Source organism: Pogona vitticeps, chromosome 4 (assembly GCF_051106095.1).
Source record: "Pogona vitticeps strain Pit_001003342236 chromosome 4, PviZW2.1, whole genome shotgun sequence".
Lineage (NCBI taxonomy): Eukaryota > Metazoa > Chordata > Lepidosauria > Squamata > Agamidae > Pogona > Pogona vitticeps.
In genome coordinates this window covers 200741253-200766906 of record NC_135786.1, presented here as the reverse complement: position 1 = coordinate 200766906, position 25654 = coordinate 200741253, and the positions used below count along the sequence as shown (strand labels likewise).

At 38.3% G+C, this 25654-nt stretch overlaps 1 protein-coding gene across 11 annotated transcripts in view; it reads right to left on the bottom strand.

Moving 5' to 3' along the window:
* Nucleotides 1–25654, bottom strand: part of SGK3 (serum/glucocorticoid regulated kinase family member 3) — a 65392-nt gene that overhangs the window by 5723 nt on the left and 34015 nt on the right. For 5 of the 11 annotated variants that reach the window (XR_013545435.1, XR_012086913.2, XM_020812149.3 and 2 more), the window contains exons 2-15: nt 24228–24331; nt 19181–19387; nt 16336–16419; nt 16147–16219; nt 9662–9737; nt 7379–7466; nt 5846–5898; nt 4830–4887; nt 4203–4286; nt 3989–4120; nt 3412–3524; nt 3141–3177; nt 2959–3045; nt 2098–2193 (exon numbers count right to left, since the gene is read on the bottom strand). Coding sequence is in view for 9 of the 11 variants with exons in the window: in XM_020812149.3 (XP_020667808.3) it covers nt 2098–2193; nt 2959–3045; nt 3141–3177; nt 3412–3524; nt 3989–4120; nt 4203–4286; nt 4830–4887; nt 5846–5898; nt 7379–7466; nt 9662–9737; nt 16147–16219; nt 16336–16419; nt 19181–19258 (1059 nt within the window). In the remaining 2 variants the exon portion in view is untranslated. Of the gene's footprint in view, nt 1–2097; nt 2194–2958; nt 3046–3140; nt 3178–3411; nt 3525–3988; nt 4121–4202; nt 4287–4829; nt 4888–5845; nt 5899–7378; nt 7467–9661; nt 9738–11070; nt 11147–16146; nt 16220–16335; nt 16420–19180; nt 19388–24227; nt 24332–25654 lie in introns of all 11 variants that reach the window. The other 6 variants (XM_078393788.1, XM_020812174.3, XM_078393789.1 and 3 more) reach the window with 4 other exon arrangements.

The window sequence follows — 25654 nt, the reverse complement described above, 5'->3', positions numbered from 1 at the left end:
GGCTTCTTGGCTTCAAGTGATCCTGTATGAGAGGGGCTATGCAGAGCCATTTCAATTTGTCTTCAGGCCTGATTATGGAACACAGACAGCTTTGGCAACTATGCAGGGAATTGGAGAAGGTGTAAGTGACGGCTGTCCCACCTGTCACTCATAGGAGCTCATTTGCATAAGCCTATGAGAGGACAGGAGGGGCGGAGGCAGAGAGCCAGTTAAGTGCGTTAGAGACAGTGAGGGAAAATAAAAGGAGAGAGGTTTGTCAGTGAATAGAGAGGGATAGTCAGTGAAAGAATGAGAACTGTAACCAATAAAGATAAACTGGTTAAAGTGAATAAATAAAACAGGAGGTGACTGAATGTGTGGTAGAATATATGTTATTTCAATGATTTTGATTCTATGAAATGAATAAAGAACATCTGTGATTCTAAATTACCCTAATACCCTTTAATGAACAAGTTCTATTGTTGGCAGCCAGTGTCAGACTAAAGTCCTTTACAGCGTGGATAAAGAAATCCACTGGTGGCAGCGAAAGAAAGAGGGAATGCCACCAGCATAAGCCCTTTGGGTTGAGAAAAAGAAACCGGGGCACAGGGTGAACGTAACAGTGGTTCTGTGTGACTTCTTGGCTGTTTTCAGTAACACCTACCATATGTCCATCTGGACTGTCTATTTGCGATAGGACTCAGAGATATTGTTTTACAGTGGCTCAGGTCCTTTCTGGAGGGTGAACTTAGAAGGTAGTGCTTGGGGTCAGTGGCTTGTGCAGTCCCTCAGAGTTCTATTTTATCCCTCTGAGGGAGGCAATGCTGGGTGAGATTATCTTCGGTGCCACGGGTATGCTGATGACAGGTAACTCTATCTCTCTTTTGTATCTAAATCCAAGAAAGCTGTCTTGATTCAAAACAAGTGTCTGGAGCCTGAACTTGGATGCCCAGGTCTTTGCAGTGGCCAGGAGTGTCCTTGAGCAATTAAAACTAGTGCACCCGCTACATCCATTTCTTGCGAGATCTGATATGGCCACTGTGATAGACACCCTAGTTACTTCCCAGATGGATTACTGTAATGTGCTCTATGTGGGGCTGCTGAAGGAAAGTGTCAGGAAACTTGAACAGGTCCAAATGTGCAGCCAGATGGCTGACTGGAACTAGTTACAAGGATCACATAACACCCTTGTTACAGCAGCTCCATTGGCTGCTGATCAGTTACTGGGCACAACTTAAAGTGCTGGTTTTAACTTATAAAGCCCTAAATGGTCTGGATCCAAGCTGTCTCAAAGACTGACTTTTCCTTTATAAGCCAGCTCAGATGTTAAGATAATCAGAAGAGGCTTTTCTCTCAGTTCTGCCACCCTTATAGGTGCATTTGGTGGGAATACAGGAGACAGTCTTCTCTGTTGCTGCTCCCAGGCTTTGGAACTCCTCTCCCATAGGAGGCCTGATTGGCCTCATCTTTGCTGTCCTTCTGCAGGCAAGCAAAGACCTTTTTCTTCAGGCAGGGTTGCCCCTCAGTAAAACAGCTACCTGAGTGTGATTTTTAGATACATTGTTACGTATTACTGCTTTGACTAGAGTGACTTTTTTAAAAAAAATTGTATACTCATTTATCTTTGCTTTAATATTGCCTGTTAATGTTGTAAGATGCCTCCTTATTAATTGTTCCTAGTTTTAAATATGATATTTTAATGATGTTAACCACTGTTGTATATTCATTGTTTTCAACTTCAAATATTATCTTCCATTGTTGTAAGCCACCTTGGGTCCTTTTCAAGGAGAAAGGTGGGGTAAAATATTTTAAACAAAGAAGCAAGCAAACAAACAAACAAATAAGGTGGGTGGCTTGGCACAAAACTAAGAATCCAAGCAGGAACTAGCTTATTACAACCATTTGCTTCTGTGAGCTATGCCAGTTCTCTTTTGTTGGCATAACTACATAACAGGATTTTGGTCACTGTGTTTTTTCAGCTTTATAGCTTTTAAACCTATATTACAGTATAAGCTACCTTAGGTCCTGCAGGGAAGAAAGGCAGGATATAGGCAGGCACACAAACACCCCAGCATTCAGAGACATTGCTTATTTATGCGTAAAATAGTAAATACATACCAGACCATATAGCATTTCATAGAGAACAGCTCCAAGGCACCACCAATCTACTGTGTTATCGTATGGTTGTTTTCTGATCACCTCTGGGGCCAGGTACTATAGAAGGAAACATCACCACCCATTTAGAGATACATAACTTTAAAACAATAATACAGGACAAGCACAAGTATAATGAGATATTCTGCAGTAAGTTTCACCTTTAACTACCAACATCTGTTCTTGTAATAAAAAAACAGTCTGGCTTAACATAAATAGTTGAAGTTGAAGAGAAAAAACTTCATGGTTTAAAAGCTGCTTCTCCAAAAATCTGCATGGGGCACCCAACAAGTTATTAATGGATACAATAAAATTCTAAATCACTTAAAAGTATTAAAAATAAGCATCATTGTCTTAGTTTAGCTTTTCTGTTCTACTTGAAGGAAAAAGATGATACAGCCTCCTTATACAGCTTAGCCCACTGTTAGCCCACTGTCAGATTGAGCAGTGTTTTCCTGGTGTTTGAATTTTCTTGCAATATATATGCATTTCAGGTGCAAAGACCACATATACTAGCATTCTTTCTTACAGATTTTATTTGACCTGATCCTCCTGACTGAAACACCCTAAGTAAAAGAAGACATAATTTATGAAATACTGTTGCCCTTATATCAAACATTATGTTCCTGCTGTTTAGGGTAAATGTTCTGCTCATCCAAAAAACAAATGCATTGAAAAGGAGTTTGGCATTTGCACTGATGTGCAAATATTTTAGGAATATTTTTTATCAACCTCTCCCCCTTAAAAATAACCCTGTCCTTCAGAAAAAAAAGAGTAGTTTCTAGAAAATGACTACAAAAATACCATTCAAGGAAATTAACTGACCTCTGGTGTCCCACAAAATGTTGCTGTGGTGTCTGAAATAGCAATTCCTTCTTTACAAAGCCCAAAATCTGTTAAGACAACATGTCCCTGCATTGAAACAAATATTCAATTGTAAAATAGTGCCAAGTTCTAGTGATCCAATTACTTAAGAGTATACTGAGGTAACAGGAATGACTACCTACCACTGAATCTAGAAGAATGTTTTCTGGTTTCAAATCTCTGGTCACACACACAAAGAAGAAAAGGCAACACAAAAGTTCAGAATAAGATATCTGAGTGAAATATCTAGCAATAAAAAGGAATCTTTTGAAGACAATGTAGGCTTATGTGTAAATTAAGAAAGTATGCTTTATAAATATGAGAATTAAAAAGTGACTAATACAACATGTTTGAATTCAGCACAGCAGTTATTTAAGTTTCATTTTAACAAATAAATGTAGTCTAAACATTTACCTGTACACAATTTTTATGGAGTGGAGGTAGCCCAAAGCACTGGCTATTTCAGCAGCATAAAACCTGGCTCTGTGCTCAGGAAAGGAACGTTCTTTTTGCAAATGAAAGAAGAGCTGTAAATATGCAGAACAAAAATTAAAAGAATATGGTATTTTAAAAAGTATGCTGTCATTCTTAGCGATGGATTAACACAATCTGCCATTTCCCTATGAACAACTATCATAACAGTGAAAACACATTCTGTGCATAATTATTCACATCCTTCCTTTAAGCCATTTCCTTATTTTGTCACATCTGTGGCCCCAATATGTTTGGGCTACAGATGGTAAATGAACTAAGCCCATTCTGTAGGTGTGTTGGGCTAATGTGATGGATATGATGACTGCTCCACATAATTGTAAATTCTCATCATTCAGTAGAGAGGATAATAGAACAGCACAAACAGCAAGATAGTTGTTTTGAATTAAGTTGTCACAACAATTAGTTATTGCAGCTTATTTCCAAAGTGAACTAAAACAAGGTGTTCTGTGAATTTCAAAAGATCACATTCTCCCGTAAGTCCCAAAGATATACCTACCTCCCCTCCATTAACAAAATCCAGTACAAAGTAAAGCTTCTCTGTGGTTTGGAATGAATAATGCAATCCAACTAAAAATGGATGTTTCACATTTTTCAACAGCACATTGCGTTCAGCCATAATATGTTTTTGCTGCAAGGAAGTGAAAGGTCAATAAGTAAATAGGAACAATTTTGTAATTGGAGGGGAAAATAAAATATCTATTTCCTTTCACCTCTTTCCTGTTGAGAACAATTTTTTTCTGAAGCACTTTAACCGCATAGAACTTCCCATCCAGTTTTCGTTTTGCAAGAAGAACCTGAAGAACAATTTGTATCCAGTTAAAATCTGTTCTTATATCAAAGGAAGGAAAATAATATTTCACCATTAAACGTCAGGTCCTTGGGTGCTACAGATATACACAGGAAGCTCTCTTAGAACAGCAGTCTTCAACTTGAAGCCTGCCAGATGCTGCTGGAAAGTGCCATCATACTTAATGAAGCTGGCTAGAGTAGATGGGAGTTATGGTCAACAACTGGAGTACCATATGCTGCCCATTCTTCGGCCCACTCACATTCCCTCAGATTAGTTCTTTGTCTAGCCCAGTTTTATCAGCTGCTACTACGTCTGAGACTTGCCCAGATCTCAGAGAAGATTCTTTCATATCTCTTGCTATCCAATCTTTTTCTTATCTATGTCACGGGCATAGGCTCCTGCATAGTACTAGGCCTGTGTTCTACCAATGCACCATGGGCCTTCTCCCATGTCACCATGAAAAGACAACATCCCCAAATGATGGACACAAAACGAGCTCAGACAGAACAGTATAAGAATATATAAAATAATATAATATAGAGCTCACCTTGCCAAAGCTGCCTTTCCCAATAACTTTTAGGAAATCGAAGTCTGTTGGTTTGGCACTAGAAGGGATTCAGGACAAAGGGGGTCACTTAAGGTAGTTAAGACAGTAAAAACAGTAGCAGTGTGTCTGCCATCAAGCTATTTAGTAGCTTGATGGCAGACACATACCGTATTATTATTCTTTCCCACAACACCTGATTTCTTTTACTATCGTGACTATCGCTTCTATATTCTTTGTGCTCTCCTCTAATGTGAGGACTGGTCTAGAACATGTTGCTGTCCAATATGAGACAGAAAGAAGTGCTCATGAGATTTGCTGCCTTTTAAGCCAAAACAGGCCTAAGGTATTAAAATACCAAGCATTTCAACACTGTTCAGTTTGTTCCACTGCCTAGGACAGCAACATGGTGTGTGTGTGTGTGTGTGTGTGTGTGTGTGTGTCTGTCTGTCTGTCTGTCTGTCTGTCTGTCTGTCTGTCTGTCTGTCCGTCCATGTCATGCATATATGTATATATGTGTGTGTGTTACGTATATATGTATATATGTGTATATTTCTGTGTGTATACACACACATATCTATCCATATCGATCGATCGATCGATCGATCGATCTATCAAATTAAATAATTAACAATTTGCCACCTTTTCTTATCACCTAAAATCTATTATCTAAAACAGACTGCCCCCCTCTACCTCATGGTGGGACTAGCTCTGTCCACGATTAAAATTTAACAAATTATGTTTTGCTTCCTTTCAGCTCAAATGAATACAAATGTTCCTGTAACACATTCTATTTTATATATAGCTTCTGTATTCCATACAGATTTTGCTCATTTCTTCTTTCCCTAACTTCTTTTTTTAGCCTTTACATAATATGCAGATAATGGTTTTACTTGGTACCAAAATGCAGCAGTTCCTTTTTCTTTAAACTGTTTGAAATAGCAAACAAATGTATGAAACCACAATTTATCTGATGGATGATCAAATGAAAAACCTGGGTATAAATAAGTAAAACCTACTGAGGATTTGCAGATGGGCCCAGGTTGATATTCTGTGAGGTAGAGATTAGCTGCTGAAAGCAAGAGGAAGAAGACAAAGACAAATTCAAGTCACATCCAAGTTTTCAATATCTGAACCCATTAGAAATACTTGTGCCTAATGTCTCCCACTCTGATAATATAAAAACAAGTTTGGTTAAAAATAAATGGGGGGAAAAAAACAAAAAAACCAAGACAGCACACTTGCAACCTGGCCTTTGAAATGAGTAAAGGTTAATTGCTATGACTTCAGTCACTGCAGGATGTTCCTGACACCGGTCGTTAACACTCAAAGTGCAAATTGCTCTTTTTTCAAGATTGTTTCTCAGACAGTTTTCTTATTTTTGGGAGCAAAGTCTATGTCCTCCACATAGCCAAGTGTGCTGACAGTGGAAAATTCATCTTGTTTTGACCTGAAGTTACAAGACTGACAAAAGAAATGCATAGAATTAAAATGATAGAGGACCTGGAAGTGCCTACATCAAATGTTATCCCTGTATTCAGCTATAATGTCATTTATAACGTTTCCCTCCCTTAATAGAGATCATATATTGTTTCAGGAAATATATTTAGCATTTAATTGATCAGGCTCACATGGACAGCCAACTAGACAAGGAATTATCAAGCTATTTCCACTAATGGTTGTTGTGGGTTTTTCGGGCTTCTTGGCCGTGTTCTGAAAGTGGTTCTTCCTAACGTTTTGCCAGTCTCTGTGGCTGGCATCTTCAGAGGACAGCAAACTCTGAAGATGCCAGCCACAGAGACTGGCAAAACGTTAGGAAGAACCACTTTCAGAACATGGCCAAGAAGCCCGAAAAACCCACAACAACCATTAGATCCCGGCCGTGAAAGCTTTTGCGAATACATATTTCCACTAAGTGTAGTCAATACTGTTTTTTGTGTTTTGGGTTGCTCCATAGTAGTGCAGGAAGCTTAAACAGCTCCAAACCATGCCCAAGAAATGTCCGTGCTATTGCCAATGTCCAGCATAAGCTAAGCCCACCGAGGTTCATGAAGCAGGATACCTACATAAAAGGAAGTAACAGGCTGAAGGTGCTCTCTAACCCAGAAGTTATCCAACTGGCAGTGATTTTCAGTAAATAACAATTTCCTCCTCCTGTCTCACAGCTTTGTTGCTTCCTCACAATGAAAGTGATTATGCAGGAGCCTTACAAGCTTCAGGAGAAAGGTCAAAAATGTTTGAGTTCTGGAAAATCATCACTGCTGATGACATCATCAGCTTTATGCAAGATACACTACAGAAATAGGATTATAGCCAGTAAGAGTGGCTGTATATGTTATAGAAAATATCTCAACAATAGACTTACAAGGACAAAAAAAGGAGAATTATTTGAAATGCCAACTTAGAAGTCCAAGACTATTAGAAGTTGGGAAGACTATTAAAGAATGTGAAAGCACTTCACCTTGTATTGTAGCATGAAACACACAATTATACTGTGGGCTCGAAATCAGACAATGGCCCTGCTTCTAGTAGATGATGACAATGCCAGTTACCTTTTGACTGTTTCTTTCATCCTCATCTTCAGATGGATCATACTGGTGCTTTGGATTATCCATCTGAAGAAATGATCGGACATCTGGGCTAAGAAAGATAGTAAAACCGATCCATTATTAATACAGTGGTGCCTCGAATAGCGAGCGCCTCCTCTGGCTCCAGGCGGCGCTGGGGGTCGAGGGAGGAGAAGAACAAAGGGACCCACCAGGCGCGCCCCCCCCCCGGCAGGCAGGGATGGGCGGGCGGCCGCGACGCTCCTTCTGGGCTGGCTGGCTTCCTCCTCCTTCTTCGCTCCCTTGCTGGCTGGCTTTGTTCTGACTCTAATTTATTGTTGATTTTCCCCCCATCGAGATGCACTGAATAGGTTTCAATGCATTTCAATGGGGAAACCGCGTTTTGATTAGGGTTGTTTTTCATGGAGATTTTTGAATAGCGACAGCAATTCGTTCCTATCGGAACGGATTAACCGGCTTTCAATGCATTTCAATAGGAAACCACGTTTTGAATAGCGATGAAATCAAATAGCGATATTTTTTGCAGAACGCATTAACATCGCTATTCGAGGCACCACTGTAGTAGATAATTACACCTTTTCTATGGGAGTAAAATAAGTTTATTTATTTCACTGTAAAAACTTGCAGACATGGGCTGTTTCATAGCTCTTTTATTTGTAAAACACAGGCAACCAGAATGAAACATAGATGCAGAAAGAAAACAAGAGATCATTTCCACAATTTGTAAGAGGGAAACTGACTAAAAAAGAAAGTTATTTAATTACATTATCTTGACGTAGTTTAATTAGAACCAGGTTCCCAAAAATAAACACTAATTGGGTAACTTGGGAGCAAGACCAGTAGGAAACACTTTCATCATTTTCAGTATCAGATGTTATTAATGTTATAAAACTAAAATTGCGTAGTCTAAACACACACCTGAGTAAAAACTGCAGGAAACTTAGCAGTAAAAACAGTTCCACACAGTTATTCTGTCTAAAGCCTTCCAAAAAGCCACATTTTTCTAAGCCACAGAAAGTGAAGTTGCTAAACATGTCTCTGTTGGCTGGGCAAACACACTGCCACAACCACATAATTTCCAAATTCCTTTTAGATGAGACAGGAAGCAGTGCCTTCTCACATCAGCCTGAAGACAAAGAAGGCACATATTATGCCAGCACTTTTGTCTGGACCTGAAAACTAAAGACAGCCCAGAAAATTGGGACAAAATTGTAAGAGCATGCTTCTTCTAACCACCTTTCTGAAGAAAGTTGGGGCATTCTGCATTAGCTGGAGCTCCCACTTGATACTAAACTCTTCATAAAACATGGTGATAAAGATTTAGAAAAACACTGTTTTTTTCAGAAGTCCTGATAAAAACATTTTGGAATGTTAGAATATACTAGAGCTTCTTAATTCAGTTCTTTTAACGCGTGTCTCCAACTATTCAGATTGACAAAAGCCCACCTCACAGCCATAAATAATCCACTCCCAAAGCCAACTACATCAGAGCACAGAGTGCTGTCCTCTGAAGATGCCGGCCACAGAGACGTTAGGAAGAACAACCTTCAGAACATGACGAAGAGCCCAAAAAACCCACAACAACCATTATTCAGACTGTACATGTATAAATATACAGTGGCTAAATGAGCTAGACTTCTATATGGTTTTCCATTTTAGATTTTTTTTTTTTTTTTTTTTTTTTTTTGCTGTCCTAAACTAATTTTCAGAGACTTGAAATGACGTTAAAATAAATATAATATTTAACAGTTGTCTTTTATGTTTAGGATATTAGGTGCCTTGAAGACTCCATTGCAGAATGGAAAGGCTGGATGAAAAGCTCACACTAAACAAATTATGCTTAAAATTCTTTTGGCAACAACCATCGAATGCTTATCCTACAATAATTCAATGGAAACATACAGTGTGCATCAACGTAACTGTTTGCTGCAAGTAGTTCTGTCACCCAGGTGCTCCTCTTAAGAGGACCATGACAGTGATTAGCCTTCCTATTTATATTATGTACAGCATCTGGTAATGACAGACATACTTCTAAAAACAATCTTATGTTGCCAGAATTTAGACTCTTTTTTTCCCCTAACTACAGTTCACAAATCCCTCAGCCAAGCAGAGCAAATTTCACGCTGGCTGAGAGATTTGAGACTTGTGGCCCAAAAAGTAATTTGTCCAAACACTGCACTTGACCACTTAAAACCAGTGTATAATATGTGACTGCTGTTATACAATCTATATCTTCTCAACCCTGCATAGAAAGATATGTTTACTTACTGATTGCAGAGTTCTGGATGTCGTACTAAATTCTGAATGAATTCATTTAGGCCTGCTCTTCTCTGCTTAATGAAATCTGTTTGAAATGAAAATAAGCACCAAATGTTAGATTTTGTGTTTTAATACTTAAGTTTACATATTTGAGATTATTTAAGCATTGTTCAGTTCCATGCTGAAAACAAGGAACGATGTTCGCTTCTATCTTCCCAATGTTTCTCTGTCTCACTCAAATAAATGCTGTAGAGGTCAACATAAAGGGTGAAATGGACTAGACCAGATACTGGTTTTCAAATCTATACGACAGAGGAACATTTTGGTTTTTGAAATAAGGATACAGAAGGACATTTGAATATGCACCAATCCCTTCAAAAAAGGCATTTAGTTTCAGAAGTGCTTTAGGATTTTTAGGGGGTGAATTAATTAATTAATTAATTAATTAATTAATTAATATCCCACCCATTTAGACCGAAGTCTACTCTGGGTGGCCAACAGCAATATTAAAAAAACAACAATATTAATACATTAGAGGATGGCAAAATAAGTTAGGTATCGACAGGAGGGAAGGCATGTCTGAAGAGCCAGGTCTTAAGTTGGCTCTTAAAAATGACCAGCGAGGGAGAAGAGGGAGAATGGGGAAATAGATAATATCCAAGAAACACATGTGGCAATGCATTTACAGAAGGACTGTATATACTTTTGAAGGGGCTGTGTAGGAGACAGCTTTTCCAGAGTACATCTTAAAACACCATGAAACCCAGACCTCTTGAGTTTATATGCCCCTGCCTCAAAGGTTATCATTTACACACAGTCCTCACTGTCAAAGTACGCAGTATATCCAACTCACATTTTAATTAATGGCATGCAATATTATCCTGCACAGAGAATCACTATTTGAACTCAGCTGGAAGTAAAGGTGAGGCAGTTATCTTGGGTGAGCACTACATGGTTGTTTAGGTGTCCACCACAAGTCAATACGTCTAGTAGGAGAAGAACTAGAAGAATTCCAGTTGCACATCAAGCCAAAATGTGGAAAACAGCTCCCAAATTCAGTACAGGAATGAATCCGGTTTCAGGTCTGATGTGAATGAACAGAGTAAGTGAAAACTGGTGTTTTGTATCACAGAAGAGATAAAATGGGTGAGGTTGTAGCTGTTGCTCGAAGCTGACTGTGTGAGCTGTCTGGAGATTTGTGTGTCTTTGGCTCTTTATATGCTCTGATTTAAGCACATGGTGCTACAGATAGTAGGTACTGCTGAGGGGAAGTGAGATGGTGACTTGGTTGAGGTTGCAAACAGCTGCATTTGCAACCCTTGTGAACTTATGAGCAGAGGTCTGTGAGCAGGATAAGCAGACAGGATTTTTGCATAAGTATTTGACAGGAAGGCCAGGAACACTGTGCCACTGCCTACCTAGGAAGAAGTGATATGGATGGTGATGGAGCATCTGCAGTGACCAGCAACTTCTGTGCGATTTTCATCTTCCTGCCTGAGAATGTAGAAATGTACAGCTAAAGTAAGTGCATCCTGTTTGCCCTGCTGGAAGAGAAGGTACAGTATCTTTAGGCCTACCTTTTATCACTTCATCTCATAAGGAAAGATGAAGGGTTTCTGGATGGAGCACAACAAATTCTACTGGAAGTAGTAGAAGGTAAAAGAACAAATGCCTCCCTTGCCTTGCCAACAATTCATCTTTTGGAAGAGAGAAGTCACAAGAGAAGCTATCCTGCATTTGATCCTGGTCAACAGGAAAGGACTGATCAATAAGGTGGAAACAGTGGAAACTCTGAATGGTCATGCTTTCTTTGGATTCATTATACAGAGGAAAGGAAAAGCTGAGCTTGATACAAGATGTACTCAGACTTGAAGAAAGGTGATTTCAATAAGCTTCAGGAAATAATGGGATGCTTCCTTCTCTCTCTCTCTCTCTCTTTTGAGAGAGCGAGCATGCTGTAAAGCATGGTAGATCAGAGGAATGCTGTGGAGGCTTTTACTTTTTTCAAGCTGGGATGATACAGACTTTCCCATGTGACTAGTTGTTTCCCTCTACAAAAGGATGGTGTGTGCGTCTGTGGGTGTTGTTGTGGTGATGTAGGCAATTGGGGAGTGATGTTTAGAGACAATAGGAACACTTCCCCTGCAATGTGCCTGAGTGTTTCTAGTTTAAATTTATAAATAAATAAATAAATAAATAAATAAATAAATAAATAAATAAATAAATAAATAAATAAATAAATAAATAAATAAATACATACATACATACATACATACATACATACATACATACATACATACATACATACATACATACATACATACATCTAGTGCTGAGACATTGTACTGATATACTAGTACAATAGTTTGGTGATATATCACCTTTGTGCAGAAAAAAATGCCACAAAATAGAAATAACCCCAAGAAAATGTAGAAGACTACATATGTTTCTGTGGTATGTGTATTTCCGTGTATGTTATGAAGAACTTTGGAAAACTGCAATCTTTTCTCTAATGCTGTAAAATCCTTTAAAAATGAAGCGGCATGACAGAGAACCATAAAGGATCAGCAGAGGAGAGAACAGAGGAAAGATGGAAGGAAGATGGGGGGCTGTGGGCTGAAATGCAGATCACACAGTATCTGTGTGTGGACACTGGCTCCGAATCAATCTGCACCCCTTGTGTGATCATCACTAAATGCTAACTGAAACAGAAGCTAGGCTGAGAATCAAACTGCAGCCACTATAACTGCAGCCTTAATTTCAGCAATGTCTTCAATAAAGTTACTTATTCTTCAAAGATGTTGGTCTGTTTCATCAAGAAAAGCAAAACAAACACAAAATTATTGCAACATCTTTAAGACTAACAAATTTATTTGTGAGCTTTCAAGGATATAATCCACTGGGCCAAAATAAACAAAAGCAGTTTCAACAGGGAAAACTGTAATATTTTACATTTAGGCTGGAAAACTCTGATGCATAAATACATGAAGGGTGATAAGTGGCTTGGCAGTAGTACATGTGGAAAAAAATTGGGGTGTTTGTAGGCCACAAGCTAAACATGTTTCAGTGGTCAGATGTAGCAGCAAAAAAAGAGTTAATTAAAAAAGTTAATAAAGCTGCATCAACTATAGTGTCCATATTAAAAAAAAGTAATAATACCATTCTAATCTGCTGCTGATCAGACTTCACCGTGGAATACTGTGTCCAGTTGTGGGCACCACATTTTAAGGAGGATTTGGACAAGCTTCAGCATGTCGAGAGGAGGCTGAACAAAATGGTAAAAGGTCTGGAAATGTCACTCTGTAAGGAATTACTGAGGAAGCCTTGTATACTTCCCAAATTAGAAGGGATATAATAATAACCTAAAATACCTATCACATGGAAGATGGTATAAGCTTGTTTTCTACGGCTCCAGAGGAAATGGTCTGAACAAATGAATTCAAAACACAAGAAAGGAGATTTTGATGAAACATCCAGAACAACTTCCAGGCATTAAAAAGTTTGACAATGTGATGGTCTATGCCAAAAGTTGATGGACTCTCCCGCATTAGAGGTATTTAAACAAAGGTTGGATGACCATCTATCAGGGATACTTCACTTGATATGGCAGGAGGTCCAAAGGTCTTAACCAGCTTTACAATTCTACATGTGAACCTGATGCTAGCTAGTCTGTGGTAGTAGCAAATCTTTACATGTTAAAAGTTGTCCATGGGCTTTTCTGATCTCCTGTAATTTGCAAACAAGCTTCCTTTATTCTGTAACTGGTCATCACTGTTCTAAATCACCGTTGATGGCTGGCATCTGCTCGTTGCATTTTCAGTTCATAGTCCAATATTTAGCCAAATCCAGATAAGATGAAACCCTGATACAGCATGTGTTGTCATCAAGTAGGAACCAACTTATACGTAGTGCCCCTAATAGGCTTTCAAGGTAAGTGAGATATTAAGGAGTGGTTTTACCAGTTCCACATCCCAGTGAGTTACCACGGATGAGTGGGGATTTGAACCTAGGTCGCTATCTACTACACCACACTGAGTATCCAGCATATGCAAAGATAATGAATGTGGGAATACAGTATGTGTATCCAGCATATACAGAGGTAATATATGTGGGGAAAAGCAGAATATTTAAATTTCTTGACATGGACCTAAACATTCATTTTAGAAAGGAAATCACCATTTTATTTGCATGTAAGTGAATAGCAAAACTGTTCTGGTTATTTGCAGTATAGCTAACATTTATCAATATCATATAGCCCACAATGGACCAGAACACGCTCCACTGATATGTGCAGACAAACACATTTCACAAGCATTCCTACTAATTTTTTCAGAACTCTGATCCTTAATGCATTTCTGCTGGCAGAATTCCACTGATTAACAGTCTTTTCAACCTGTTTTGAAAGTCTTAGGCTTTAAATAGAAGGAAATGAAGTCAGCTGTGAAGCAAGAATTTCAAGGGATCTAATCACAGATTTGTGCAGTTGAAAGAGATCAAAAGGTCAGACCAGCCCTGTGCTCAGAAGAGGCCTATGCCACCTACCAGCTTCTTGCAGATTAAACAATGTATTATGCTCCATAAAGAGAGGCCATGAAAAAATATGATACATCAGATCAGATGACTGAATTGGGATTCAAAGCTCAACTGCCCACTTTCATATAACTATTACAAAGAATCAGACAGAAGTTATATTCATTCAAGGTGCATATGCAGGTGTGGGAAACTTCTGCCTAAAGGTTGTAGCTACACTCTGTTCACTTGCATACACTCCTGGCAGGAAGTAGCAGCTGCCAGCAGGTGGGGTAACCCCTTATTCTGCCCTTTTGCTTAGACGTAGAGCATAAGATCAAAGAGTTATTTCAGCCAGTCCTAGTGGCGATTAGGTAACTAGTATCCTATCTGAATTCTAACAACATATTATGTAACTTATGCTAAGTCAATAAAAAGAGTTTTCAGGACGTTGCCTTGAGACTCCGCTGGCTCGGACATCTGTGGTCTACTCCTGTGTACTTTCTCTAAGGTAATTAGCCTTCCTTTATTCTGTGATCACCAACATGCTGGCAGCTTTTTTAATTTTGCAGCACCCTGGAATCCATACACAGAAATGATAAGACCACAATTCAGCCACAATAGGTGACTTCTGATATGACCTCCAATCTAGTTCTTTATACTAAAAGCAAAAAGCTAATCCAATTATTTGTCCCAACTAGAGAAGACCAATTGAATCAATGGGTCTTTGGTAAATCAATACTTAACACATGTTTCATTTGCTCAGTTGGTCTATGCTAGTTGGGACTAGTAAATCGATTTAGCAATAATTCCTGAATCTCCAGCCTGTGCTGCCTAGCAAGCTGTTTTTAATTCTCAGGAAAGTTCAAAGTGGGGAAAAGTAAGATGAACAGGCTGTGTGAACACCGAAACTTTTAAAAAAGATTACAGCCATTATCTCCTTCATAATCCTGAGCTGTATACCATCCTTCAGGGAATGATTACAATTCACCACGTTTGTTACTTTACACACATATAATACTAGAAAAAAAGATAGCTCTGATAGACTGCCACTGCAAAAACAAAAATATTGTTGAAAAAAAGAGCAAAAATCTTTGATACTAATTGATTATTAGGAAAACATCTGTTTTGAGTATGTACACAGCCTCTCTTATTCAATAAATCTTTTTTAAACAGCTCCTTTTAGTTCTCCAACAACTGACAGGATTTGCAGTTTGTCTCTTGTTCTCGCATTACTATAGTATTCTTCTTCTTCCTTGTCTGTGTGCATGATTATGTCTACCAGCAGCTGAATGGTCTTGAATGGAAGGTGTATCTGTGTAACATTTTCCTTTTCAAAGGAACAAGTGTTTTAGGCTTTGCATACTCTTTTTCAAGGAAGGAAAATCAGGCACTGTATACTAGCCATCTGCTCTTCTCAAGCGCTGCGGGCTAAACCGCAGAAGCCTGTGCTGCAGGGTCAGAAGACCAAGCAGTCGTAAGAATGAATCCACACGACGAGTGAGCTCCCGTCGCTTGTCCCAGCTCCCGCCAACCTAGCGGTTCGAAAGCATGCAAATGCAAGTAGATAAATAGGGACCACCTCGGTGGGAAGGTAACAGCATTCCGTGTCTAAGTCGCACTGGCCATGTGACCATGGAAGATTGTCTTTGGACAAAACGCTGGCTCTATGGCTTGGAAACGGGGATGAGCACCGCCCCCTAGAGTCGAACACGACTGGACAAAAATTGTCAAGGGGAACCTTTACCTTTACCTTTTATACTAGCCATCTGCTCTTCTCAAGTATTACTTATCTGAATCCTGAAATGCAGAAGTCACACATTTTTCAATTGAGGTACTGTATATCAATTCCATTTTTATGGATATTACGAGCAGGTTTCCAATATTTTACTAGAGACTTGCACACAGAAAAAGAAGTGATAAAAAGGCAAATCTCTGCTTTGTTTAGTTGAGTGTGAATTCACTTAAAAACAAAGTAACTTTACCTGGATCAAAATTATCTCCAAATATTCTTTTAGCTGGAATCCTCAAATTCATAGTGGGAAATTGTTTCCTTAGCTGAAATATATAAAATACACAATTTTGCTCTGAGATACATTTAAATCTCCTGACCATGAAATATTACCAATACAGGCATTTTCTAATCTGATTTTAGCCCAATTCCATTTACTTACTGTATTGTACAGTTTATCAAACTCAGCATATCGCCTGAAGACGAACCATTCATTAGTCCCAACTGAAACCAGAACTTTGTACACCTATAGTAATACAAAAAAAATGACAAATGCAAAAATCAATATGAACAAATAATGATAGCTTTGGGACTGTGCATCTGTGAATGCAATCTTGTTTTACTGTTTATTTAAATCCCAGGGAATTTATGAATAACAGCAATCTGAGACTGAGTACTCTGTGCACACTGAAATTCTTCCAGATGGACACACAGAAAGCCTCAGTGCATAAAATGTGTAGAATTCTTGGGTTTACTTGTTTAGGTCTTAAAATCCAAAGGAAAGGGTTGTATTGGCTACGTGATGCAATTAATTAGAGTTTATTGCTCAAATGGCATACATAGAACTGCATGCTTCAGTTTTCCTATATGCCACTAAGTATCTTGTATCCTAAAAATTGCTTGTGCAATGTCACTTGAGGAATATAACACACCTGACCCTCCTCCTGACTATGCCCCTGAAAAGCCAAAGATAGTAAGGGACTATCAGAAATGAGATGACATATGGTGTGAGGCTGCAGAAAAAAAGGTGTGTGTGTCAGAGAATACTGTATTACCCTCTCCTTCATCTGAATAGCATTATTTTCCAGTTACGTTGGACAGCTTTGGATCCAAGCTACTACAAACAAGATTCTGAAGTTTCACATTCAGAGAAATAAATGGTCCCAGAAGTGGCATTTAAAATTTTAAAAATGTTAATGAAAGCAAAATATAACAAATATAAACTACAATGGCAAAGGCATCAGATTTACGTGGAAAAAGCTAAAAGGGCCTGGTTTAGGATCATATGTTCTAGGAAATGAAACAGATAACAACATCTATTTATATGAGGCAGAAATTCTTCCCATTATCTATTAAGTATTTTGAAGACCAAACTATACATTAAATTACCACATTTTGAAGTGAAGTGGCACATATTACCACCTAAGAGCCCCATCTCCAATCATCCTGTGATTAAGTCCAGGGTTTAAAATTAGCTAATTCCACTGCTGGCACAAAACTGTTCTATAAAGAGCATGAGGCACATAATAAATTATTAAAATCCTTTAAAAACCAGTTGCTGTATCATACAGTCTCTTTGTTAGTAACCCAACATAAGGAAAGCAATGTTTAAAAAAATCTGATTTTATATCTATTGATTTGTACTTCGTGGCTTCATAATGGATTGCAAGAGGAAACAGAACATTATTTAAATGAGACAAAAATATTTGGTCATATTAGTGTTTTTATTTAAATGTCTTGATTAAAAAACAAATGTGACTTTTTTAGCACATGTATGTGTCTTTTCTTTTTTTTTAAAGCAGAAATTAATACATGCAATGGATCAAATATCCTTTGTCATTTGACAACCCAACATCTTAAGGTATTTCCTAAATTGGAGTTCTTTGCTGGTAGCAGGATCGTGGAAGTGGTGCTCATTAACTTTACATGATTATTATATTTTGTATTTTTGTTGTAAGGGAAAATTTCAAATACAAAATATAATAATTATGGAAATGTTACCACGTATCCTTACTAGTGCTCTTTATTTCATTTTTTCTCCTCTTTGTCTAAATCTTTTACCATGAAAATGCTTACTCATTGCTTAGCAAGTATGCAAAGGTTGATTCCACACCTTGCTTTCCGAGTGCAGAAAGTGGGGCACTGGAATTTGACTGTGACTTCTGTGAGTTGTGTTTAACTTCCACTGGATTCAGACTCCTTCTACTGGAGCACCCAAAACATTATTAAAAAATCATTTAAAACTCAAGGAGGACAATTAAGTTCCTCCTCTATCTAAATTGCCTCCAGAAATCAATGCCCTCTCCTCAGAAGTAGAGGCCGGATTCCAAACACACTGAATTCTGTGGTAGCTCCCAGAACTTGTATCTCCTTAGCAGCTGACTTGCAGTCTCAAGCACATATGCAAACCCTTCTCTCCTCAAATGAATATACAATTAAAAAAAATCCTCCTGTAAAAAGTTATATTTTATTAAAAGGAAATATAAATATATGGACAAGTTCCATGATGTTGTAAGAAACTGTACTGTGAAAACAAAGAGAAATACTTCCCTGGGTATCATCTGCAACCTGCAGGCAGAATCTGCTTATATCAGGAAATCTTCAAAACACCAAGTTAAAAAGATTGTTTAATTGCATCTAACTGGGAATCCGAAACTGTCTATAGTCTCCACTTTTACATCCTTCAGGGTCTTGCCTGATGAACAGCATCAATAATTGATTTCAACCAGGTTTTCTCCAAAGAAAATAGCACACCAAGAGATAAAACTGTACACTGAATACAGCAGCACCAATCAGAGTCTGAATCCAGAGTGCAATCAGCATATACACCTTCCCATCTTGTCTCTGGATAGAGATGCTCCTTCTACCTCCTTTTCCCACTTTCAATGTAAACACCGGAGAAAGGAAATTTTGGAATTCTGCCAACTCATTTCCTCATCCTGGAATTTTGGCAGCTTCTCTGTCCAGTTTCCTTCTATAGGGCTCAGATCTATAATCTTAATCCCTTACAGGCACTAGATAAAGATTTTGCCTGCTGTCTAATTACATTGTCTAATAAGGAAAGTATTGCCTCCCCCCCTCATTATTTCAGTACAACATCTAAATTTCCATCCCTTGATTTATATCATGCAACATCTGTTGCATGCTGTGAGGGGACAGAATGCAAGTCCTGGGCTCATTATTATAATGCTAAATTGCAAAATTATGGCTGAACTGGGTCACTGTATTTTTCTAACAAAATATGAAACACAGCCCAAGAATAATATGCTTTATGCAGATATACGTACAGTAAATCTTTTTTTCTTCACCCTGTGTTCATCAGAACTTGGGATGCTAACACTTGGGCAGCTTTCCTTTAGATCCATTTTATGTTGTCTTTAGGCAAACAAGTCAAGACCACCACACCAGGGCACAGCAGGATGCAGAAAATGTCAGCAGTACTCCTCCAAAACATGTGGCCTCCCTTGTGTAAATGTAACTTCCATCATGCAAACCTTAAAAGCAAATGAAAAGTAAGATCAACTGGCAGGCGGTTTCATTCATGACAAAAAACTAAATATTAAGTCTCGTCATCCTTCCTAAAGTTCAACTTCCTAGGTTTGAAGAGCTAACAAGGAACAAGTAAAGAATAAGAGAGATGTACAGTACTGGGAACTGAATGGCAGTCAAGAGTAAACAAGAAACAAGCAATGTGATTATCCATGTTTGGTGACAGCAGATATGCAGACCTCTGTCATATCTAAACATCTTTAATACTGCAACATGGCATTTGACATGTTCAGAAAGCTCTCAGTACATTAAGGGACAAGGGAATATTGAAGGTTAATCTACTCAAGACCCTGATGCTGGGAAAGTGTGAAGGCAAGAGGAGAAGGGGACGACAAAAGACGAGATGGATGGACACTGTCATTGAAGCTAACAACATGAATTTGACCCAACTCTGGGAGGCAGTGGAAGACAGAAGGGCCTGGTGTGCTCTGGTCCATGGGATCACAAAGTCGGACACAACTTAACGACTAAACAACAATCTGCTCAAGGCCTCAACCCATCAAGGAGAAAGCAGAGTAAACAAAAACAACTCCATCACCCAGGATGCTGCAGCATTTACCCACTCTTCTCCTTCCTCTTTGGAAAGGATGCAGCATGGGCAAAGCTCACCACCATCATGTCTGATCAGAAATAACAGCAGGAGTTCTTCCACTCAGCTGGGCCTTCCAGATTGGAAGAGTGAATTCCCACTGTTACCTCCAATTTCCCACTTCCTGCTAATAGAAATATTTTAGCAGCACTGGAATGGAGTAACAGATCTCCTCATGTAGCCTGTTACCACCTCCAAAAAAAGTCATCCAGAAGGCCTGGAAACCCTTCACAGCTGATTTACAGTATGTGGAGAGTTGCACAGCAGAAAGGTCAGGAAGAAATTTCTTTCGTCCCAGTGGGCTCCTCTGGTGTTAAGACTGAACATAAACCCACTGTCATTCAACATCTTTGCACAAGACTTGGATTCATTTGTTATATCTCACATATCTCATCAAAGCAACCTTAGTAAAAATGGCAACTCCTGTTTGAAAAACCCCCAGCAATTATGTGAATCTCTCTGTAGCACTAAAGGGGCAAACATAGGGCCCTTGCATGTCAGAAAACATTAAATATGAATGTGTGCATTATTATATAGTATTAGCAATGCTGGTATAATTTAAAGTTGTAAATCTACAATGTCCATTTATATAAAGGTACCCTTGCAGTCATTCAGGCTGAGGGCTACAACTTCATATTTCTCATTTTAAAACAGAAATATGTCATTGAACTGCAGATGCTCCCAAGTGTTTTCAAAAAGTTTATGTGATGTAATTCTCCTGTTAGGGAGACACCCTGTTTGTGTTGGCTGAGGGGACAAAGTTCTTCAAAATGTAGTTAAGCGATTTGTTTCAAACATCCAGCTAATAATTTATACAATATGATGACCTAGTTTGGCCTTATGTGCCCAACATTCTCTTACTTCAAGATTTGGTTCCTTTTTGAGAAATGTAAATTTAGTAAAATACCATTTTTAAAATTTTAGATGGAAACCTGATAAAAAAGAACACATTATTATGAAGGGAAATAGAGAAAACAACAACCTTTTCTACTGATATGTACGTGCTTAATTATTTTTAATTTGTATTTTTATCAATCCATTCAAAATAGCACAACAGAACCATATCTATTGCACTACTGTAATAGTAAATTTGTTATTTATAAACTCTTATACCTTCATATAAACACAATGTTTACATTATCTCTTTATCTTTTCACGTAGTCTCTTCTGTGGCTCATTACTGCAATTTTACTGTATGTCTAGTTGATACCGGTTAGAATAGCCAACAGTCCAATCTATTTTCCTCTTTATTTACTCTTTTTTTTTTTTTTGGCTTCCATATCAGATTTCAACATGAGGTGCCATATCTTCATAAACTTATCTTGTTTAATCTCCTCTCTGTACAATCTGACCCGATTAGTCAGTTCTCCATTAGCGCCACTGCCCATATTTTATCATACATCTTTGCAAAATGAGGTCCTGAGCATCTTTCCAGCATTCTGTGCTGCCCCTGTAAGAGTTGCCACCGTTTCTTTATTTGATAAATGTTCATTTCCTTCAATGAATAATGAGAATAATAATAAAGTTTCATTTGGAATTGTTTTTTGATTTGTTATTTTTTTCTAGCCAAACTAATCACATGTGTTTTAATGTTCCTTTATGACCACACTTTTTCCAGCACAATTCTGGTACCTCTCTATTAATTTTAGGACCTAGGTACCACCTGTAGACTAGCTTAAAATCTAGGGTAATATTTAAGCACTTTCAAATCCAACAGATATCAAAAGACTATTTAAGCATACAATTAAATGCCTCACAATATCACTTAAAATGTGCTTAAGGATGGTTGTATTATGGCTACTTTTTGGTCAGTATCACACTGTGCAGCAGAACAAATCCAAGCTGCTGCAGTTCTTACTATTCTGTTGTGTGGTTTTCAGATTACATCATGATTTCTTTTAAACATTTAATCTCATCCATTGCCCCTCTATTATCTAGTATTTCACACAAACTGAGCAAAACATTCCTTTCCTGTAAAGCATTCTAATTTCATTTGAATTACTTCAAAATGATATTTCTAAATCAAAAATATCTTCCTCTAATGCTCTTTTTAAATTTAATGCCCTCCAGAGGAGTTGGAAAACAGCATTCATAATCCTGGGAGCAGGAGTCCAAACCATTCTAGAAGACCCTGCTCTGTGGAAACTCGCTCTACAACAGTGACCCACATTTCTGTGCACACATGTACTGTACATCTATTCACCTTCTTTCTGTTTTCAGAAAATTAAGCAGTTTTGTTTGATGAATATAAAGCTATGAAAACCATCATGGCATTCTGGATAGAGTACTGTATTCGACTTGGAAGACTCGTCTTGAATGGTAGGAATTAGTAAAACAAGACAGCTTATTAAAATATGCTATTTTTAAGGTACAGAGTATTGTAAAAATAAACAGCAAGAATATTTTGACTTTTGTTTCCTTTGTTAGGTACATGAGACAAAACAAGACCAGGCAGCAGCTCTTTGCCATTAAGAAACAGGCACTACTCTACATACTTTCTGGAGAAACAGAGGACTAAAGTGATCAAATTCAATAAATGAGATCATTCAGGAAAGGTGGAAATCCATGTGCAATTACCGCTACCTCTGAAAACAGGAAATAAGAACAGATGTATATTGCAGACCTCATAGCATCCATAGAATGCATTTTGATCTGTCCTTTCTAGCTACTGCACTGTTTCTGGGGAAACAATATCCTTCCGATTTCAGCTAACTTTAAGATGTTATTCATTCAGCCAAGGCAAAATTAGAGAATTATTTAGGAAAAAATAAGATGGTATGCATATTAATATCTTTGTCAAGACATGAACCAGAATTAATAATTTTCAGAGAATGCACCTTAATCAGAAGAAAAGATTGCACAATATTTTTAATATCTGGCAAATGGAAAGAAAAATCTCATTGACCTAAAATAGATTCTTCAAGAAGGAACAAGGTTGCAATAGCCAAGAAAGGCAGATACTATGGCTTGTCTTGAGGACAATCTCATGTTATTTGGGTGTTCTTGATTGTTCTGAGACCTATCTTGAACTGAGCACAGCTTCTGGAAGTTCCACAGACAGCCTCCTCTCATACAGCCTTGCCTCCTTTGACAGTAGCGAGATGCACAACAAGATATAACATGCACACAGCCATAGCCTTTCGCTTCAGACAAGTTTTATTCTGAGTGGGCCTCATCTCAGATCTTCAGCCAGGTCAGGTAAATTCCTCACTGTAGTACATCACCGACTAGAAAATTGGTTTTGAGATTAAGTACAGTAGTTTGCTGTTCTTCTACACTTCCCTTAAGTGGTGGCATGACCCTGTCAAATTAGATTTGAGGATGGGAATAAATGTGGTGAATTACTTACTATTCAACCCATTTGATTCCAAGAGGCTGAAGAATACACTGCACACAGAAGTCCAGGGAATAAATAATTTCTAACTCACAAATGATTGCAAAAGTGTTAGTGTATATTGAACACACCAAACTAAGGTTCCCAAGAAACTCAGCGTAAAGCAGATATGGGGGCTTGAGTCACGGTACTTGCTGTTAAGTCAGACTTAAGTTGCACTGGCGACTTGACTCGTACTTGACTCAGTGTTTTCCCCCCTCAGACTCGACTCGGAACTTAGAACGCACTCACCCTCCCTTTTTTCCGGGGGGGGGGGAGACTTTCTTTAATAGGGATTCAGACTTGGAACTTGATACCAAAGACTCAGACCCAAAGATCTGCCAACATCCCTTATAAAAAGTAACGTATTTTTCACAGTCCAGGTTGGTGACATAGCAAGATATTCTGCAGATTGAGAACATTGTTCAGACAAAAACTTCACTGCAACAGAATGGTCTGAACCAATTAATGCTCCTCCCACATACAAGCTATAACTTTTACTGCAATTATTATAATAGCAACAATGTTTATTGTAAGTTTTTCTCTATGAATTATTTATTAAGATTATCTACTATAATCTACTACCCCGCCCCGAGTAGACGTTGTCTAGAGGGGCGGGGCAAAAACCGAATGAATGAATGAATGAATGAATGAATGAATGAATGAATGAATGAATGAATGAATGAATAAATAAATAAATAATTTAAAGCAACGCTGGAAAAAGGAAATATGGAAAGTTTTGATTGCATATTTAACTGCTTACCGTTAAATTTATTATAACAGAAATCATAAGCAAAGTGACATACTTGAAAGGATTACTTACCTTGCAGTCTCTCAAGAGTGAGGTACAAATCTAGAGACAGGTAGGATCAACAGTAATAGGTTTTGCAATGTCCAGATGAGACTGTTTCTGGCTGGAGGACAGACCTATATGGAAAAAAAAGAGAGAAGGATTTTAAATGAGACAAACTAACCAGTATCTCTTGTTAACTCTCATATCTTTACAGTAGTTATTAGAGATGGGGGTATTCGCATATGAATACCCATGCACAGCTGGATGTAACAAGGTTCCAGCCCCCTGGGGCCGGACCGTCCACTCACACGTCTGCTACTGGCGCTGGCTCCACTCTCCCTTCCAATAGTTCCAGAGCTCACAGTCAGTTATCCACTTCTTACCTGGCAGGGAGACTTGTCTTCCCTCCTTCTGCCAGGAGCGGATAGCCAACCGCGAGCTCCTAAGCGATCGGAGGGAGAGCTGAGCCAGCATAAGGGAAGACTCCATTTTCTATTTGATGCCTCTTCTATGTACCCAACAAGAATAATCACGCCTATACACAGCTGGTGAAGAGCCAAGTGTACTACCAACCCAAGTTTTTAAAAACTGAGATTGACAAGGCTTGGTCCTCCACTTGTATCTTATTTCCTCAATTTTCAAGTCACTTTGCCAAGCCCTTGCCATTTTCCATTCCAAATTACACTAGGATTTTGCAGTTAATCCCACTGTTTTGGGTACCACATGTAAAGAAGAGATTGATATTTCTGTGGCTAATTTAAAGTCCTGTAGTATCATCTCAGTGAGTCCAAGAAACAGAAACCTATAGAGCACTTAGCAAAAAGGCAATGTGGTTTATAAGGAGGCCAAGAGCCAACAATGTGTATCAATAGTACGCAACATTTGCAGAATTAGAACTTTCTACTCCTTACCTCTCTTTAGCTCTCTGGGACATCAAAAACCTGCTCTAGAGGGTCTCCCAGTCCTCCAGATAAAGTTTTCAGGATCCAGGGTGGGTGTTTTAGGAAAGTATGGCTTATTCTGATAGAAACTACCAGATCCTACATAAATACAGTATAACATTGAATCTTGTACACAGAATGAACTGGCAAATTCAGCAGCTCTTTAAACCTCATAGTCATGTTAAGCGTTTGTTCCCTTTTGAGTACCTGACTATGAATAATTCAGCTAGCGGTTGAACTATGCAGGTCAAAGATATTGAAACAACACATAGAAGGAAACTGTGTTAGAAACAACAGATAGTGCAAGTACCAGAGTTCCAGAATTGGGAAGAAACAGCATCCTGTTAAATTATATCAAAAATATTTATAGGATTTTAGAGGAAAGGGAAGAGACTTCCCTTCCTTAAGAGAATTCATGGGCTACATATAAAATGTTTAAATATCAATATGTGCCATTGTTATTCACTACAAACATTTCAAACAAAGCAATACTCTCCTTAAGAGAAGCATAATGAG